General features: G+C 39.4%; 1 protein-coding gene across 2 annotated transcripts in view; it reads left to right on the top strand.

The window, feature by feature from the left end:
• Positions 1-18280, top strand: part of rps6ka1 (ribosomal protein S6 kinase a, polypeptide 1) — a 59787-nt gene that overhangs the window by 25235 nt on the left and 16272 nt on the right. The window contains exons 1-2 of one of the 2 annotated variants that reach the window (XM_074691415.1): positions 15455-15511; positions 16434-16487. The exons of the other annotated variant lie outside the window; for it this stretch is intronic. Of the exons in view, the coding sequence (XP_074547516.1) occupies positions 15470-15511; positions 16434-16487 (96 nt within the window). The 5' untranslated portion in view covers positions 15455-15469. Of the gene's footprint in view, positions 1-15454; positions 15512-16433; positions 16488-18280 lie in introns of those variants that run through there. 2 annotated transcript variants of the gene reach the window in all.

The following is an 18280-nucleotide window of genomic DNA, read 5'->3' as shown; positions in this document are numbered from 1 at the left end:
TGCATGAATGAAGAGCAGCAGGTCTTTCTTTCTGGGTGTAACCAAGGTCAGGTCTATTCTACAAGGATGGTGAATTAATTTACTCAGGCTGTCAGTATTGATGTGTTATTTACTGATGACAATGTTTTGTTGACATTGCATCAAAACAGTCTGCAGTCTATAGTGTAGCTTGACTTGGATGTGTCAACAGGGTGCCTGAGTTTTCCATCTGTGACTGAGCATAAAGATCAGTCATTCTACATGTTACATTCAAAAGTAGCAGATAGTATGCAGTACCTACTGCATTCATATGTAGGTGGTTGGAAAACAGCCAGTCTGCCTTAGAACTCATGGGGCCTTTTGGAGAAGTGAGTAAAAACAATATTCTGTTGCAGAAAACATGAATAATTTCATAGTAATTGATGTATCACTCTTAAACAGCATAAAATGAGCTCAAATATTAGCTCCATAGTTCTACCACTGACTTCTAGGATTGAAAGCTGTGGTGTTAGTCTTTGAAAGATTTGAAAAATAGCTGTTGAAGCTTGAATTTCTTGAAACTTCTAAAAAAAAATGCTCATACACTGTCACTTCTGCAGTCTCTCTGTACAAACAAAGCTGAGAGGTTTTTGCTTATTTTCAGCAAAATAATGTCTGCCGAAAACGTGAGCTGTATTCTGGAGGCCAATTTCAAAGTTTGAAACCAGGTTTTAAAAGAGATAGTGCTTTTTGTGTTTTAATCAAAGCAGCTCAAGGCTTCCAGAGGCAGCAGGATTTGAAGTGTCCCCTCTTTCAAAGTGGATAACCTTTGTAAGAAAACAGAGGTTGAACAAAACGGGACTATGAAATGAAGCTTCAAGGATCAAGTGAAATAGGTTCCAGTGCAAAACAGCTTCTTTCTCCTTGATCAGCAGCTACCTTTACATATTGACAAAACATTATAAATATTTCAAACAATACTCTGTGACAAATATTTGATGTTGTTTCGAGCTAATCTGTTAAATTTCAGCCAACCAAAGAGCAGCACTTTTCATCTAAAGAATTATCCTCTCTGGAAGTTGATTACAGTCCTCCTCTTCCTGTCTGCCCTGAAGCAGAAGTTATTAAACTGCAGAAAATCTTCTTGAGTGATTGGCTTTGATTTGGTCCGAGCGATAATAAAGTGGCTGCATGATTGTCCCCTTTGTTACTGGACTGTTTCCTTGGAAAAATCTTTTTGTTTCAAGGAAATTATGATTGTACTGCCTTGTTTTAGAGAGATAAGCCTTGCTATTTTTTCTTTTGCTGAAGCCTCTGTGAGCATGTTTGTAAGCCCTTAAGATAATATAACTATTTTTAATGACATTTTTGTTGATTTTTTTTAGTTGATGACTTGAATTTTGACAGCCAAATCTGCAACTGTTTCTTTTTGTAGTTGGTTGTTGTGTTGCTCTTTCATATCGTTTGCTGTATCCTGTATGACTGTCACATCCTTATTTTCATTTCATTTTTATTATCAATCCATACCTCAAGTCACCGAATCTTGTCTCAGTAATGCAGCCTGGGAGCAGTGGTGTAAACCTTTTGGGGCTTGTGGTTTTGCTAGGGGGTTATAATGGCAGATTAGCAGGAGCTACATTAAATTTAAGCTAGTTTTGTGTTCAGCCTGTCTTTTGGAGACAAGAGAAGAGAGACCAGTATTTAAATGTGCTGGAATTAAGATACTTACAAATGGACATAAATCAAAGCTAAGTTAATTTAGATACCAGATTTAGTTACTGGATTGCATTAAGATGGAATGTGTTCCAGCTCTTTTAGTTCTTTAAAAATATCTTTTGCATAATCTGTAATTAGAAATCTAGAAATGTCCAAGTTTCTAAATCAAAATCATCATGAACTTAAAGTACAGCGACAAATGAATTGATGATGCAATTGATTGATTAAATTAATCGATGACTGTAAACCAGACTTTCTTTTTCCCTTTTAGTAATTTAAAAAAAGTTGAGATTGTCTATTATTAAGACTATAGGAAGCAGTGTTCATTCACAACCAGACATCGTATCATTTATATGTAAAGCAAGTGTTCCCCTCATAAGGCTGTGTATCGGTAAAAAGTCTTTCACACCTATACCTATACAGATCCCTTCACTTCAATACCAGTTCAGATAATCTTTTTTGATACAAACTTAATTGTATCAATTTCTTACATAAAAACAGATTGTACGTTTCAGAACAAATCTTGCATTTAATTTTTTAGCTTCATTATTTTTCCACTCTGAGCAGTTTTCTTACATAAAAATATAAACCCTCTTCATTTATCTGGGCTTGGAACTGGCAAAAGTGACCCAAAGAGACAAGCATAAGCGGGATTCATGCAGGACAGTGTCGCAAACTTGGCAGCACTGTCCTGCATGTCCAAACCACATGTAACATGACAGCCAATCACCAATGGCATTGTCAGATCTTGATCACGTTATTAACCCTTTGGTTACTGCAACTTGGCATCAAAAGACGAGGCATATTTTGACACTTGCACTACAGAAGCATTTTGGCCGGTGCCATAAAAAGAACCAGAGTTTGGTTCAGCCCTAACCATAGACTGTAAAAAAAATGGATGTTCTCTTGCTCGACTGAAAGTGAGGTCACCACAAAAACTGCTCCCCCTGGTGGCTGGCTGCTGTATATGTCAAAAAAATCCATCACTCCAGCCATTCCAGATGGGCTGTGGTCAAACTTTCAAAAATTAATACACCTTGTAGAAATGTTTCTCACAGCCACAGTTGTGGTGATTTAAAGGTAACATGTGGCTGCCTTGTATTCAGGTCCTCTTTTTTTCAGAAAAGTTTCATTTTCATTAGTTATAAGAGGTTAAAAATGAGGCTTTACGTCACGTTTAATGATGATTAACAGCTGCCGACCTTGTGTATTTTTTTCGGGGATTGTAAAATATGTCGGGAGGTAGAGTCAAGAAGAGATTAGACTATTTTTTGTCACCCGGCCCCACTCAGATTCTCTGAGTCCCTCACAGTCTCTTCAAATCCATACAATACTTAAAGGCCAAGCCACGCTGTCCACTTCATATACAGTCAATGGCCCTAACCCCTTTGGACTGAGACCAGCTGTCCATCACGACCAGGCGAGTAGCAGGGAATAAATCAAGGACAGTTTTTACTGTGGACAATGTGGGCAACCGACCAGGATGCAGTCTATGTGAGGGCATACGAGCGCACACACACGTGTGTTACTGTCAGAATAAAAGAGAAGCAGAAGAGGAGCGGAGGATACTTTAATTTCAGGTTCTCTTTTCTACCTGAGCCCTCCAACCCTGCTCCCCTGTGAGTGTTGCCACTCACTCGAGTCACTCAGCAGAGCTCTGCTGGCTCCATTTGGTAGAGAGGATCACTGTTTGGTGTTATTTTACAGATGAATACCAAAACACTGCAAGCTACAATGTTTTCAGAAAACAAATAAGATTCCACAAACTTAAACAAACATCTAATAAGACACCAAAAGTTAAAGAGCTGCAAAGTAAACAGAGAAGAAGAAGAAGATGAACCCTCAAACCACAGACTTTTTTCAAAGTGTGATCGGTCTTCATAGTTGTAACTTTAGAAAACTGGCTACATACTGTTTTAGACAGTCATATAATATACTCAACCAGTTAAAGGAATCTGACTGCATTATTTTACTGGAACTTAAAACATATACCTATATAAAGATAATGTGCATTGTGTCTCAAACCTGAAATATGAGACAGAAAAAATGACTGTACTAAACTGAAACATTTATGTTGAATCTGTAAAATCTGATGTAAAATTGTTTGTTTTGCTAGGCTTTTGTAAAGGCATACAGTCTCCATTGTGTCGCAGTTATGAATTTGCTTTTGACATATCAGCTTGCTGCTTTATCATGGCTCCCCTTGTTGATTTGATTTTACATTTAAGATCTGATCTTAAACACTCGACATTCTGAGGCATCGTGACCTGAATATATCAATCATATCTCCTGTCTTTTCTACCTTAGTCTGCTTTAGCCTCTATTTCTGCCTCTCCATACATGTCCATCACTCTGACATTATGATTGACTGTGTCACCCTGAAAGGCAGGGAGCCCTGGCTTATTTGATTATTCTTCGATCAGACCGACGAGGGTGGAGCAGACCTGCCCGTCAGTCCCTTTTACTCCGGTTTGATCAGACGATAACAATCAGGGCGATAACAACAAGTGGAGAGGGCCCCTGGATCGTGTCAAAGCAGAGTCTGGTGCTCCTGCTGTACTTTAAATGACGACAGCGAGGAAACCCTGATGACGCACACACATACGCACACTTTCTAAATGAGAAAAAGCAGTGAGGCCTGAAGATGCCCTCTTTCATGCTCCCCGTCCCACAGCCACTCATCACTTTTCTCCACTGCATCTTCTTCTCCCTGCTTTATCTTTCATCTTCAGCTTCCCTCCTTAAAGTCTTATAAATCATTTTGTCGTGTAGTCCAGATAAAACACAGCTATTTAACGATCTGTTTAGCAGGCGTCCTTGGCTTGGTTGTCCTGCTCCGTTTTTTTCCCTTACAGCTTTTTGTCCACTCAAAGTTTCTGAGGCAAACTTCTCTCACTTTTTCTTCAAGTTTCTCTCTTAAATGCAAGGACAGGCTCGAATCAACCTTTTGTCAGACTGCGAATGTTCGTTTCCTGAACAAGGCCGTGCAGTCTTGCAAAAAAAAAAAAAAGGGAGAGAAAAGAAGATGTTTGACATTGTGACGCTTGACTGTGTGAATGGTGTGCGGAAAATGAAATGTGTTTGGTTCATCCGTTATGTATAAACAGCTCTTAGTGTTCCTACTTACACTGCAAGTTAGACAGTTAACAAGAGTGAGGAACAGTGAATCAATCGGACTTTGCTCAAACACACAAACACACACACACACACACACACACACACACACACACGCACACAATAAACCTTGCACACAATCTTAAAATGAGGAAACACACACACACACATGCTTGGAAGAAGTATCAGTGACTTTTTTGCATTGTTTGGGGTGTCTGTGTTGTAAGGTGGCTTGATCTGAGGTTTCATCGTCATGCATGTGGAGTCGGGGCTATCTGAGTTCATCACCAGCTGAATCCATAGTTAAAGGGGCTGTGAGGAGTTTCTAAGCGAAAAAATCTCCCTTGTAGATATATGCCTGATCATAATCCACACTTTAAAATGAGATTACCTGTGCCAATATTTCAGGTTAAAGGTTATTTTGAAATGCTACCTCTTAGTTTCCTGATTGGGAAGCAGGACCGGATTGATTTACAGCACGTCTAGATCTCCATGACAACACCACGTCGGGCCAGCTGATGAATTTTAGTCAGTTTTTCTCTGCTGAAACTATTTCTGTAATTAATTTTGCAGTGATGGTGGACACAGGAGCCTAACTGTCAGACAGAAAAAGGACAGAAGAGCAGAAGAGAGCTAAACAGGAGAGTGATACAGCCATAGCTAAAGGCTAACACTGGGCTAGTTGTTTATGATAATGTTCATTCCAACCCACAGTCAGCAGTTATTCTACAGTGGTCTGTTCAAACTTGAGAGTCTATCAATAAAATGAAGAGTGAGGTTACGTTAGCTCTGTTTGGTAGATGACTGACGGGACACAACTAACCAGGATTTACTAACGTTAGACACTACTGACTTGTCTTAGAGCACAGGGCTAACAATGTCGCTACATATAGCCAGCTGCTACAATATTTGCTTGATGTCACGTTTCAAAATGTAGCGCTACGTAACTGTACTGATTGTATCCAGTAAAAAGATGTCTTGAACAAAAAAAGTTTGATTTTATCTGATCTCCATTTAATTACCAAACACGCCTCGCTAAAAGTAATTTACGACAGTGTATGGAGACTCGAGGCCACAAGGTGGCGTGGGAGTGCAATTAAAACAGATCTTCCTCATAGCATCTTTAATACAGCAGCAGTGTACTGTAGGCAGATCAAGGTGCTTGCTTACACACACGCACAGACACACACACACACACACACACACACACACACACCAAGCACACATGCACTCACAGAGGCTGGGTGATGGTTTACAGCCCAATTACCCAGCCTGCCTCTGTGTGAAAAGGAAGCTCTAAATCTTTGGTGTCTATGTACACCTTTCATTATCATCCATAAGCTGTGTGGCTCACCTCAGTGCCCTCTATTTTTGAGCACTTTTACTTTCTTTTATTTCTTCATTCAAAGTGTTCAGGTTATCTTGAAGGATCCATTTGACTCGGAGTAATCATAAAAAGAATATTCAGGCAGATATTATGTAAAAATGTTGTCATAGTGTGCTTTAATCTGTCATTTTAATATCATAAGAAACCGTCTACAGCTTTAACTTTGTCAGTCCCAACAATCAAAGTGAATGACTGACTGACTTACACATATAGCACGTAACGCTGCTAATCTACACAATGAAATTCCTCTTGCTAACATAAGCATTCCTGAGCTACTGCTAAAGAATGTACTTAATTACTGCATTATGCATTGTGCTAGCTCCAGTATGCTAGTGTTAGCATCCAGCACTATCCAATTGTAACAGATGCCAGGTGACAACCTTCATCTGCAAGAAATGAAGATGATGCTAAAGTGCTAAAAACTTCATTTTGTCAGGTGTCTGCTTAAGGCTAGCTCAGGGTTTAAAGCTTGCTTCAAAAAATGTCTTAGGTCTAAATAGCTCATTTTTGTATCAGCTCACTCTGTAAGGAGAATGAACTGTTTCATAATTCAGCAGTTTAGAAGATGTAAACAGTCAGCATGTTTAAATGAATTTAAACAAATCGGACCAAGCTCTTGGTCAGCAGGAGATCGCATAGCTCAATTGACACACTTAGACACACTTGTTTCCTCTTCAGGTGAAGTGAAACTAGTGTGATACACACATGGCTCTGGCTATTAAAAAGGACACAGCGCCTTTCAAAGTGGAGAGAGAAGTTTTTTTGAAAAAATAAGCAACAAATGTAGAGTCTTTTCTGAAGTTGGATGACTCTGATTTGAAAGCATGTAGTATCACTTACTTTTCACTTTATTTTCACTTACCTGAATCTTCCCAACAAACAGGGGGCGCTCCCCTGTTCTTTAACATGCTTCCTATTTTTCCCCACAGTGTTTTTCCTTTCTCCAACAGCACCTCAACTGAAGTTAGGCTGAGTTGAGATTTTCCAATATGGATACTGACAACGATAAGCTTTTACACTCTGCTTCAGAAACAGATGTGTGACATTGCAGAGACTACATCCATGTGTTAAATAGTCTGAGACATAAGCATTAGCTTGTGCAAGCATTTGTGCTAGGCACAAACATACTGAAACTGTTGGTACCACATTTAAAAATACCACACTGCTTTTTGACCCAGCACAGCTAACGTATGTGTGTGAATTGGGGGTTAGTCAGACAAATGCTATAACTAATGGTTTTTAAGAGTGTCCTCTGCTGGATCACAGTGCGTACTGTAAAGACGCTTCATGCTTTTATCACCTTTTTTAATTATGTACTTGTCATTACAGTTTAAATATAAACTCCTCTACAATTTTTTTCTCAGTATCAGTGCTAGTTTGGGTGTGTTTTTTTCATGTTTCGCTTGACCATTTCTTTCAACTTTGTTTTCTCTTTAAAAGTTCACCTGACACAAGGATTCACTGTTTATCGATGTTATGCCTAAAAATGCAGCACTTGGAAACTAAAGTAGACTTTTGTGAATGAATCAAGCATAACGTGTGTATGAGTTTATGTCTATGTATGTGTGTGTGTTTTGTAATATGTGTGTTATGTGTTTTTGCTCTGAGCATATCGGGTCCACATACCATGTCTTTGATTGTCACAAGATCCTTGCAAATCAGCAAAACTCATACAAGCAGCCCCTCAGACTCCTGCTTGATCCATCTTCTCACTTCTTCCCCTCCTCCATCCATTCATGGCTGCTATGGGCCTTGTTGTCATGGTTACTGTGTCCTTGCCATCGCTAAGCCTTGATTGTAGCGCCAGGAGCACAAAGGTTTATGATAACGCAAATACACACAGGGCCAGACGCACATAAACACACACTTCCCATAAATCTACAGAAGTCTGCTTGTATGGATTTTCATTTATGGATCACTTTGGCACATGCACACAGAGCAACACTACACACAAACACACACACATACACACACTTGTACAGTATATTACACAGGGCAACTCAAGACAGTGACATCCTCATTAATCATGTAGCGTGAGTTAACGCGCTGTCTCATAGATAGGTCTGAGCTTTCTGAAAGGTCCCTGATATTAGAGCTTCATTTCCAACCTTTAAAGGCCATCACAAAAAAATCACTTCCTGAACACAGATAAATCCATGCTCCTGCAGCTCGGATGCTGCAGGGAGATTTCTGGCACCAAACTGCACATTGAAGTGCAGTGCCAGGGCCCCAAAGAGCTCTATTTGTGAAGATGGAGGCTGGCAACTGGCTGCTTACCTGGAAGCATCATATAAAAAGTGTTTTCCTGTGTTAGTGTGTGGCCTTGCCTCTCGTATAAACTCTTGTCTCACATAGAGGATGCTGGGAGATGGAGACTGAGAGAAAAACACAGTTGCCATAGTTTCGTGCTCTCAACTACAATTAAGGAGAAATTTCCGACCAGTTGCTTTCATCCTCTCAGTTCTCATTAATATGGATGCTGATGGTGATTATTGTCTGGCCCTTGTTTCTCCCTCTTGATTAAACAAAACCATATGGTGCTTTCTTCTTTAAATTTACATCTGATGGTTTATTTTTCCAGCAAATTGATCAATAAAGAGTAATCCTGCTACTTTTTCTTTTTATCCCTGTTCTCCCCCTCTGTCCCAGTCTATTTGTCCTTCTCAGCAGTTTTAAATGCTGCCCCAGGGACTACGTAACCTTTGACCTTTGTTTCTATAGCAGGGGCTGCTTGTTCAGCAGAAGCATTTCACCAATCCATTCACAACTATATCTACATCATTTTCTTTTATTTGTTCATATGGAAATAAGTTGATAAAATCACAGGTTTGTTTACTGAAGCCTGAAAATGTAGGAGTTTTTTTTTCAGATTTTTATGTAAAACTAACATCTGAATGTCATTGACAGCCAAAAATTCGCACTCCATGCCATTAGCAACACACTGACTCATCTTATGGGTGAAAAGATTCAGAATTTGAAAAAGAAAATGTCTCCAAGTTGAATTTAATTAACCTAAATCTTAACAAAATTAATTCACTGTTAATACAATTTGAATGAATACACTTTTTGGATAAAATCCTCTGCACCCTTCACTGATGTTAAGTTAAACAAAATATTACAAGTATAAGGCTCTCTGAAGAGATGTGGTGTGAAGATGAAATAATGTACTCAATTTACTTTTTAAAGCTCCTTTTAGTTCCAAACTTGAACTAATACTGATGTATTTACATAAGCTGTAAAAGAAAACAAGATCATCAGCAATATTTTTGATTATCTCAATCATGCCGTTATTGTTGCCTGAAGCAACTGCTAGATGCAGCAGGATGTTTTTTTGTTTGTTTGTTTTTGTTTTTTTTGGGGGGGATACTCAACTCACATATGTATGGGACAATATGTCTTTTTGTCCAGAGGGGGCGCCAAAATCAACACAACTTGAAATACCCTCTCACATGGGCTTTAAGATCCCAGGACCTAGACTCCTTCCCAAGCCAAGTTTTTGTAGTCCAGTTTGACATTTGAATCCATGAATAAGCAACTTAAATACTTATACATAAAGAAAAAGGAGAATGAAGCAGTTATGTCGAAAAACAAAACAGAACAAAACAAACAAACAAAAACAAAGTCATATTTTTGGTATGAGCAAGGAATACAGATTACATGTTGCACCATTGTGGTGATGATTTTCATCAGAGTCCATGACGTTGAGTTTCTGTTCACGTGGAGTTGTGTCTGAACTTGTGCCACCAAGTACAACTGGTCACTTGTTGTGTTACACTAATGAGGTTTTGCTTGTAGTATACTGCTGTCTCCTTTAAACGCAAGATTAAGACCTAATGAGGGAGAAAGCGTTAGCGCTCGCTTTAGCTAGATTATAAAAATAAGGGATGTCCCATACATACATTTTCACTTCCGATACGATACCGATACTGCAGCATTGAATATTGGCTGATACCGATATTAATTAGATACGATATCAGCATTAAACATACATACTTTTGTTACTTATTTTGTAGTATGTCTGTCATGTTAGAAAAGGCTTGATTAAGTGATATTAAAAAACAACTGACCCATTTATTATTAACTAATGGGTGACAGAAATTTTAACATTAAACATAAAAAATACTAGTAATTGAATAAAATAAAGAATAAATTAGAAGACCCAGAAAATAACCTAAAGAAATCAAATAAAAACAGCAGGAGCGGAGTCTGGAATGGACTGCTTATATCGGAGATTTAAGATGTTTTCTGAAACGATACTGATATTTGTTTTTTTGCTGATATCGGACTGATATCTGATATTAATATCGGACTGGGACACCTCTAATAAAAATAAAACCTTGAATCTTATTCGTCCCAAGACTACACTGGCTGAAGCACAAAAAAAGGTGGAAATGGAAAGAATACACTAAGTTTTATGCAAAACGGCAAACTTACTTTGATGTTGGACCTTAATGGGGATGCTAGCTCTCACTGAAGAAGAGTGAAGGCATGACAGCCCAAGTATGATTAAACATCTGCCATGAACCTTTGTATCTCAAGTGGCTGGCCCACAGTAGAACTGTTATTGATTGATACCGGAGGTTATCAGTAATGTCTAAAGACCTGAAGGTTTAGGAAGGATGTGTGCACCAGAGTTTTGATTTGTGAGCTCAGAGTGTGTTTTTGGCAAGAGGTTGGATTGATATTTTAGGCAGGGCCATGAGAGGGAGGAAGCAGGAAGTATTGACTGAGACTGAAGCTGCTATTTTCGACCTCCGGCTGGTGTGAAGGGTTTGAACTCTGGTTACGTGATGATAGAGGTTTTCCGGAGGATTAATAAACAGTGTTATTGTTTATGTGTTTATGGGTTGTGCTCTTTGGCGTTTGCATGCAGGTGTTGCTTTATGTTCTCCGCATGCTGACGTAAGGTGGCTACACATTTTCCCTGCAGTCAGCCAGCTCAGCTCGGATGACCTCATTGTTTAGATTAACAACTTCCACTCTTGCTTCCCTCACACCCACTCATCCCTCCATCCCTCTCTCTGTTGTTCTCTCTGACCTCTTCCTGCCATTCCTGACCCTGTTTTCCCATTTATTTATGTTTATATTTATTTATTTATTGACCATGGGTATTACGCAACACCATTATGACCTCATGTCAACTGGCTCAGCGCCGATGTGCCGATCATCTTACTGCTGCTGCTATTAATACTACAGATGCCTGCACAGGATTTCCTCTAGCATCTGTACTAATCCTGTGTTAACATTGTTACATTTCCTGTTGCATCCACTTCCAACATATATGATGAGCATATGGCTCACATATGACTGTAAACAGTGACAGATTTTCTTTCCTCTGCACTCCAACGGCATCACCTTGTGTAAATGATGTTAAAGGTTTTGTGAATTTGTTCAGCTTCACTGTGAGTACCCTTTGTTCTACAAAGACTCTGTCCCTTGTTCAACTATTTAAAGAAGATCATTTTTCAGATGGAGCTCTTGCATTAGTTACCTGAGGGATAACAGCGGCAAAGACAAAGATCATAACTGTGCAGCGCTGAGGGTTTTCTGTTCCTGATGAGTCTTTAAGTCACTCTGCCAACCTCAGCCTGAACTTTTGTCTTTTTCCTGCATTCCTCTTTTCTTTTATAACATTCTTTAAATCTCTCATGGGTTCTCTTTCTGCCTGCCCCAGGCTAAGTCCATATAAAAAAAAAAAGATTTTCAACATTATGAGAGGCTCTCCCTTGGACTGGGTGCACATCCATCTGTAGCACGAATGCATCTCCTTCCACCTTTTCCTCTAGCCTGTCAGTCATAGCTCTCACAACAGGTGTTTCTGAAGGGCAAAGAGAAAGTGAGAAAAGGAATAGGACAGGGCGAAAAGGACAGGATGTAGGTGGGCAGATGGAGGGACTGTCAGGCCAAATGGAAAGAAGGTGTGTTGCTGCTTGTTTGTCTCTGGGAAAAAAAAAAGAAAAAAGATAATGAATGGGTAATGAAGCTGTTGAATGAATGAGTCAGCTCTGGCTGCTTGAATGTAGTAGAAAGAGAAGCAGAGAACTGAGGTTCAGACTGATAAACACACAAAGAGACATTCCTGTCTCTGTACTGACAGATTTGGGTGCCTGTCTGCAGACATGTCTGGACCCTCACTCAGAAACACACAAATATGGACTCAGAGGAGAGACCACTTGTGGCCTCCATGAACTTCAGATTTTACACATTCCTCAGCTCAGCTTGGACGTTAATGCTGCTTCTGTCTCTAAACTCGTCTATCTTGTATTGAATATCTGTTATACTCTGTTATGTAAGTCGTAAGTAAGTTGTCCATAAAAAGATTTTATATTTGTTTTCAGGGACTGAGTCAGAGGACAAACAGCCCTGTGGAGACGTCTTCCTGATAAACAGAGGACATAAAAAGATAAACCCATTGGGGAGTGTTGGTGGAGGGCAAACAAAACCGGACTCAAATACTGGTCTGAAAAAAAAGGACAACCTTTTACTGAGCTGAACAATCAGCAGATTAATCAATTGGCAGAATCTGAGCCAGAAACAGATTTTATAAAGGAAAATTTCAGTCTCATGCTGAGATGCTAAAAAAGACAGATTCTTCCTTGATTTTATGAACAGTTATCTCAAACACAGGGAATAAGGAAGTAAACTGAAAGACTGCTTTAAACAGCTCTAAATGAGTACTATCATGATTACAAGTTAGTGATTAGTCACCAAGAAAACTTCAGTGTTATCTTTTAAAGACACTTCTCTAAGTTTTTCATGAAAAATAGCTTAAAGTAGGATGCTTTTTTACAGTTTACATTTTTTATACTTTATTGTGTCAGTTGGTGTCATTTATACAATGATACATATCTTAATGTTTCAAACAAAATTGACACATTTTTCCCTTCCATTTATTTTTGTGCACCACCACCCAGACAGAATATAAATATACATAAACATTTGATACTCATAGGATCATAATATCATAATATGGATAAATAATACAATTCCAAATTCATTGTACATACTTGGCAGCAACTTTCCATATATATCCTTAAATTGGGTTTACATTCAAAACATGTATTTCCATTATAAATGTATTGTGAGAACAGGGTATGTCACGATAATAAAGGTAACATAAGAAAACTAACCATTATATACATATAAAAAAAACATTAATGAAATAAAAGTAGATAGAATCATAAAATAAATAAATTTGCTTTACAGTTTAAATGCCTCCGATATTCTTTTTAAAGTATCTTTAAAAAATCTCTCACGTTGAATTAATGTATCCTCATAATCCTCATTTTATTGTGCAACAGAGTGTGTGTGTTGGTGTGTTTGCTCTTCCCCAGACAAAGTCTAGAGCAGGATATTTGTTTTCACAGTTATAAGGCTGATGGATGAATGTTTGGACCACCCTGTCTCCTTCCATGTACTCTCTTCTTTTCTGCCTGAACTTTCTCTCCGTTCCTCCCCTTGGAAGTCTGAGCTGTCATGTTTTGAAATTTTGCAGGTGCTGCTGCTTGGTTTTCCGGGAAAAAGGAGCAGATGCAGAAACATTGTAATAATTTAACTAGCTTTGCTGCCTGGACTAAAACCACTGTCTTCTCCTAATTTTGTCCAGTATCACTCTTATGACTAGGGATGCACCGATCCAATCCTGGTATTGGGTATCGGCGCCGATCCAGCCCCTCAAAGCTGGATTGGGTATATAAACTATGATTTAGTCTATTAGGTGTACAATTTTAGTCATTTCTGTAAATTCTGAAGCTTTTTTTAACCAAACTGCTGTTTAACATTTTAACACTAATAGTTTAAAAAATTATTAACTTCAGTAATTCTATAAGTACTCATTTTTGTCTTTTACTCAAAACATTACCAGTCTAGTTCCACAGTAGAGAATGCAGCTTATTATTTAACACTGGTATCAGATCAGGATCAGGATCAGTCGATACCCAAAACCCAGGTATCGGTATCAGGACCAGGAAAGTTGGATTGGTGCATCCCTACCTATGACCTTGTTTTTTTTTTTGTTGTCAAAATCTTTTTATTGAGGTACAAAAAGAGTTTACAAAAAGTGCAGTGCTGATTGGTCACTGATATTATTCAATTTTATGAAGGAACACAAAGTGTAGTTAGCAGTTCTATCCACATAGAAAAAAGGTGAGAAATGTGTATGAAAGGAAGAGAGAAAAAAGGGAGAGAGAGAAAAAAATAATTTTATCAACTGCACACAGTAAATAAGTGAGGCATGGACCTACAAAAACGGGCCGTGTTACCATTTTGCTAGTTTTGCTTAACAAAACTATAAAAAAAGAAACAAAAAAAGAAAAACAACCTAGAGCAAATATCTATCATAAAGCAATCTCTACTCTGTCACTGCCAGTAATGATATTTAATAAATTCCCCAGTCCTATAGGAGATCATGACCCTGATTTTATTTATATTACCTTATTTTTTTTCTCCATTTCTCCTACTGCTGTGAGTCTCATTATCATCTGGAGCATGTCAGGACTCTGGTGTATTGAAGGAGACAGGCTCTAACTATGTAAACATGCCTCACTTGGATAAAGCCCCTTTCATCTTCTGTGCACCGGCTCCTGTCATGGCTGCAGCCCTGTACTGGCCCCTTGTGTTTGACAGAGAACATTACATCCTGTCAGGAAGGTCTGTGTGCTCTCAGCTGTCACACAGTCACAGGTGTCTGTACTCGTAAGCATCATTTTATTACAACTAATGCATCTGTTTGATTTGTCGTACTTGAGCATACAAATGTCTTATAGAAGGTTTTTTCACGTAGTTTTAGAGTTTAGACAGATTAGACTCTGAGGAATTAAACAAACGTCACTTTCACAAGAACTTCTCAGATTCTCATCAGCTTATCAGCATGCTGTCAATTTCCTCCTCTCCTCTGTTACTCCACTGTCTGCCAGCAGGGGCAGTCATAGAGAGTGCCTCATCATGTTAGTGAGTCTGTTTCGTGCGACATCACATCAAAGTTTGTGACAGCAGTTTAGTAAAGTCCACTCTGTGCACTTTGCTTTACCCCCACACACAAGACACCCCACCTTCCTAAGAGGCACTTCCTGGACTGAGTTTGTCCCCAGTGAGTCCGTCTGCTGCTCATACTCACTTTTTATCGACCTTCACTTCCCATTTTGATCTGTGCGTATGCTGATTGTATCTCTGTCATTGTGGTGTTGCATACAGAAAACGTTAGCCAACTCTGACACCAATGCTGAGTATTTATAAGACGCTGAACGTCACAGAGGTTCACTGACACCAGTGACATGGACATATCTGGACTCAGACATGTGGAGGCTTCTTTTCCGCACCAAAACTCGCACAAGAGAGGCAAGTGGGCTCTTTTTTTCACGTTGATGTCATTGACCGGCAGCTGGAGGAGAATTAGAGGCTCTGTCAGTGTGGGTGGTTTGGGACGTTGGGATGTTGATGGATGTGAGGAGGACTAGGGGGCTTGTCTTATAGCTCAGGAAGCTATGTGTGTATTCTTGTGAGGAGGATATTGTAAGAGGAGAGGAAGGGGTTTTCTATGTGTGGATGCTGAGCTGCTGTCTACTCAGCGGTGAGTTACAAGGAAATGCAGGTCAGGTTTACCTTCCACCTCTCGTCCCTTGATTTACACCTTAAGGGATTAGCTTTGCTCTTTGATTAAATTTTAAAATATCTCTCTTTTCCTGATTTCTGTGTTGAGTAACTCTTAAAAAAAGAGAAGATAGTTTCAAAAAGATCTTGTATGTTTTATCTATGGGACCTATGGACTCATGGAGTAAGTCAAGTGCTATCTACGCTCATGTATTTCTGGAGACTTTTAACTTCAGCTATTCTCAGCAGCTTTAAATTTAGATAAGTTGTGTAAAGTTGAAGATTTTTTGGTGTAGCAGTTATATTAGGAACTACAGTGGCCTGCTAGTAACAGACGCATGCTTAAATCATCGAGCAGGAAGGACGTGAGATCAGTTCAAGAAAAGAGGAAGTGAGAACTCTGAGGGAAGAGACGAGAGGTTTCCTGTCACCAGTGTGGCAACCATCACCATGTCGCCCTATTTACCTCCATCTGTGTGTGTGTGTGTGTGTGTGTGTGTGTGTGTGTGTGTGTGTGTGTGTGTGTGTGTGTGTGTGTGTGTGTGTGTGTGTGTGTGTGTGTGTGTGTGAGTGAAACAGTTATGATTACATTTCTCTAAACTTTGTTTTGAGTCACTGTGTGATCTGAACCTCATAGTAACTTCTTCCCTCAACCATCCTCCCCTCATAGAACTTGTCCCATATCTCCTGGATAGAGAAGGAATTTGCAAATATTAAAGCCAAGGTAAGATCTGACCACATCTACTGCCCATCTGCTTCCTCTCTGAGAAACCTGCAGCTTCTGTTCCAAACAAACAAGCTTACTATCATTTAACCATCTGTGTCTCAGTCTTTTCAGACCTGCTCATATTTTTACTCTAAGTTGTTGCAGAGGGGAAAGTTTCCAGAGTGTGCTCTGCACTGCAGTGTGATCACATGCTCGTAGAAGTAGGTCTGCTGCCGGCCCGGTCGTGCGCTGCACTCACATCGGTGTGAAATAGCCTTTTCTCTCTTCAGCTGGAGATGAGTGAGCTGTATAAGGAGCAATGAAGTGAGGGATGGAGTTGAGAAAAAAAAGGGGTGAGGGGCTTTTGAAGGGAGCTGTTTTTAGGGACAGGATGAGCAGGAGTAGACCATCATGAGCGGGACATGCCTGACTGGAGACAGGAAAATCTCTGTCATCCGCAAGTGAGTTGTCTCTCCCTCTGCCTCCCTCTTTTTCCTCTCTCCTCTGTCCTGTTGGTTTGTGGGTAAAGGAAAGTGGCATAAATCCTGCCTTTAGAGGAGACAGAGGATGTGTTGTATAAGTAGTCCATCTAAGTATCCTTCACCTGCCATTATCAACCAGTATTGTGTTAAATACATCAGCATTGGTGTGGATATGTTTTCTGGAACGTGCCATGTTTTTTTTTTTTTTTTTTTTTTCATTTATTCTTATGCTCTACTACACATAGCACTGCCCAGTTTAACAGTGCCTCCATTGTGAAAACAGACTGTATAAAACATGGACGTAGCCTCTGTGACGTCATCCATCTGTTCCTGACACTTCAAATGAAGCCAATCCACGGACTCAGCTACATTCGTTATCACACTGGCTCGTCAGTCACGTGACCTGAGCTGTGTCTCTGATTGGACAATCAAATGATCCCAATAACTTCTAAACCACTGAGTTAGAAAAAAATTCACTCACCGTACAGTGTGTGCCAATAGTGAAATCAGCGTTTTAGACCCAAGCCGCTTTTTGAGCCAGGCTTTAAATATGTTTTTTAATGCCATTAAAGCCCGTTTTTATGGCTGGGTGTGTACATGACTTCCGGTCTTTCTGCAGACAGTCTCAAGCAGATTCACAATGACTAGCAACTTTTAGCACTTCCACATTGGCTTCATTTTTACTAACTGGATGTTGCCCCTTGCATGAAAACTGATAAAGTTGTTTGTAGGCCTCCACCAAAGTAATTCTTAACCTGCACAGGCATGGGAACGACTGATGGGGTATTGTGCTTATTGAGTATTGAGTCCTACTACTTCAAAGGTCATTAACCAGTTTGGAGACCCCTATACCATAACCTCACTGTTTCAACAAGCCTTGTACAAGTTACGAACTTGTGATGATCTCATTCTACTTCTTAAAACTAGGGATGCACCGATATGAAAATTTTGGCCGATATCGATATTAATATTGCTGTTGTGGTCGATGACCGATTTTTACTAATATCAATATTGGTTACAGAAAGAGAGACATAAAAGAAGAGAGTCCACTCTTCTTAGGTAGTTTTGGTGTTTTCATACTAATGGAAAAGGATATTATTTGGGTCTTAAAAGATTGTTCAAGATGCTCTGAAAATGGCCGGCAGCTAATGAGTAAATATCAGCCCACTTTTACACATCCACTGATACCGATATTACCGATATATCCTATATCCCTACTTAACACAAAACGTTTTGACCAGTAGAGAAACAGAATCAGGAACAACAGGAATACGTAGCAGCTAAACAGTCTGCTCACACGTAGCATGAACACCCTGCACTGTTACGTTA

The sequence above is a fragment of the Halichoeres trimaculatus genome, unplaced genomic scaffold (genome assembly GCF_033239565.1).
Source record: "Halichoeres trimaculatus isolate MK-OKI-2021-1 unplaced genomic scaffold, fHalTri1.1 fHalTri1_scaffold_17, whole genome shotgun sequence".
Lineage (NCBI taxonomy): Eukaryota > Metazoa > Chordata > Actinopteri > Labriformes > Labridae > Halichoeres > Halichoeres trimaculatus.
Note: the sequence above shows the minus strand (reverse complement) of the source record. Positions and strands in the feature narration are given on the sequence as shown.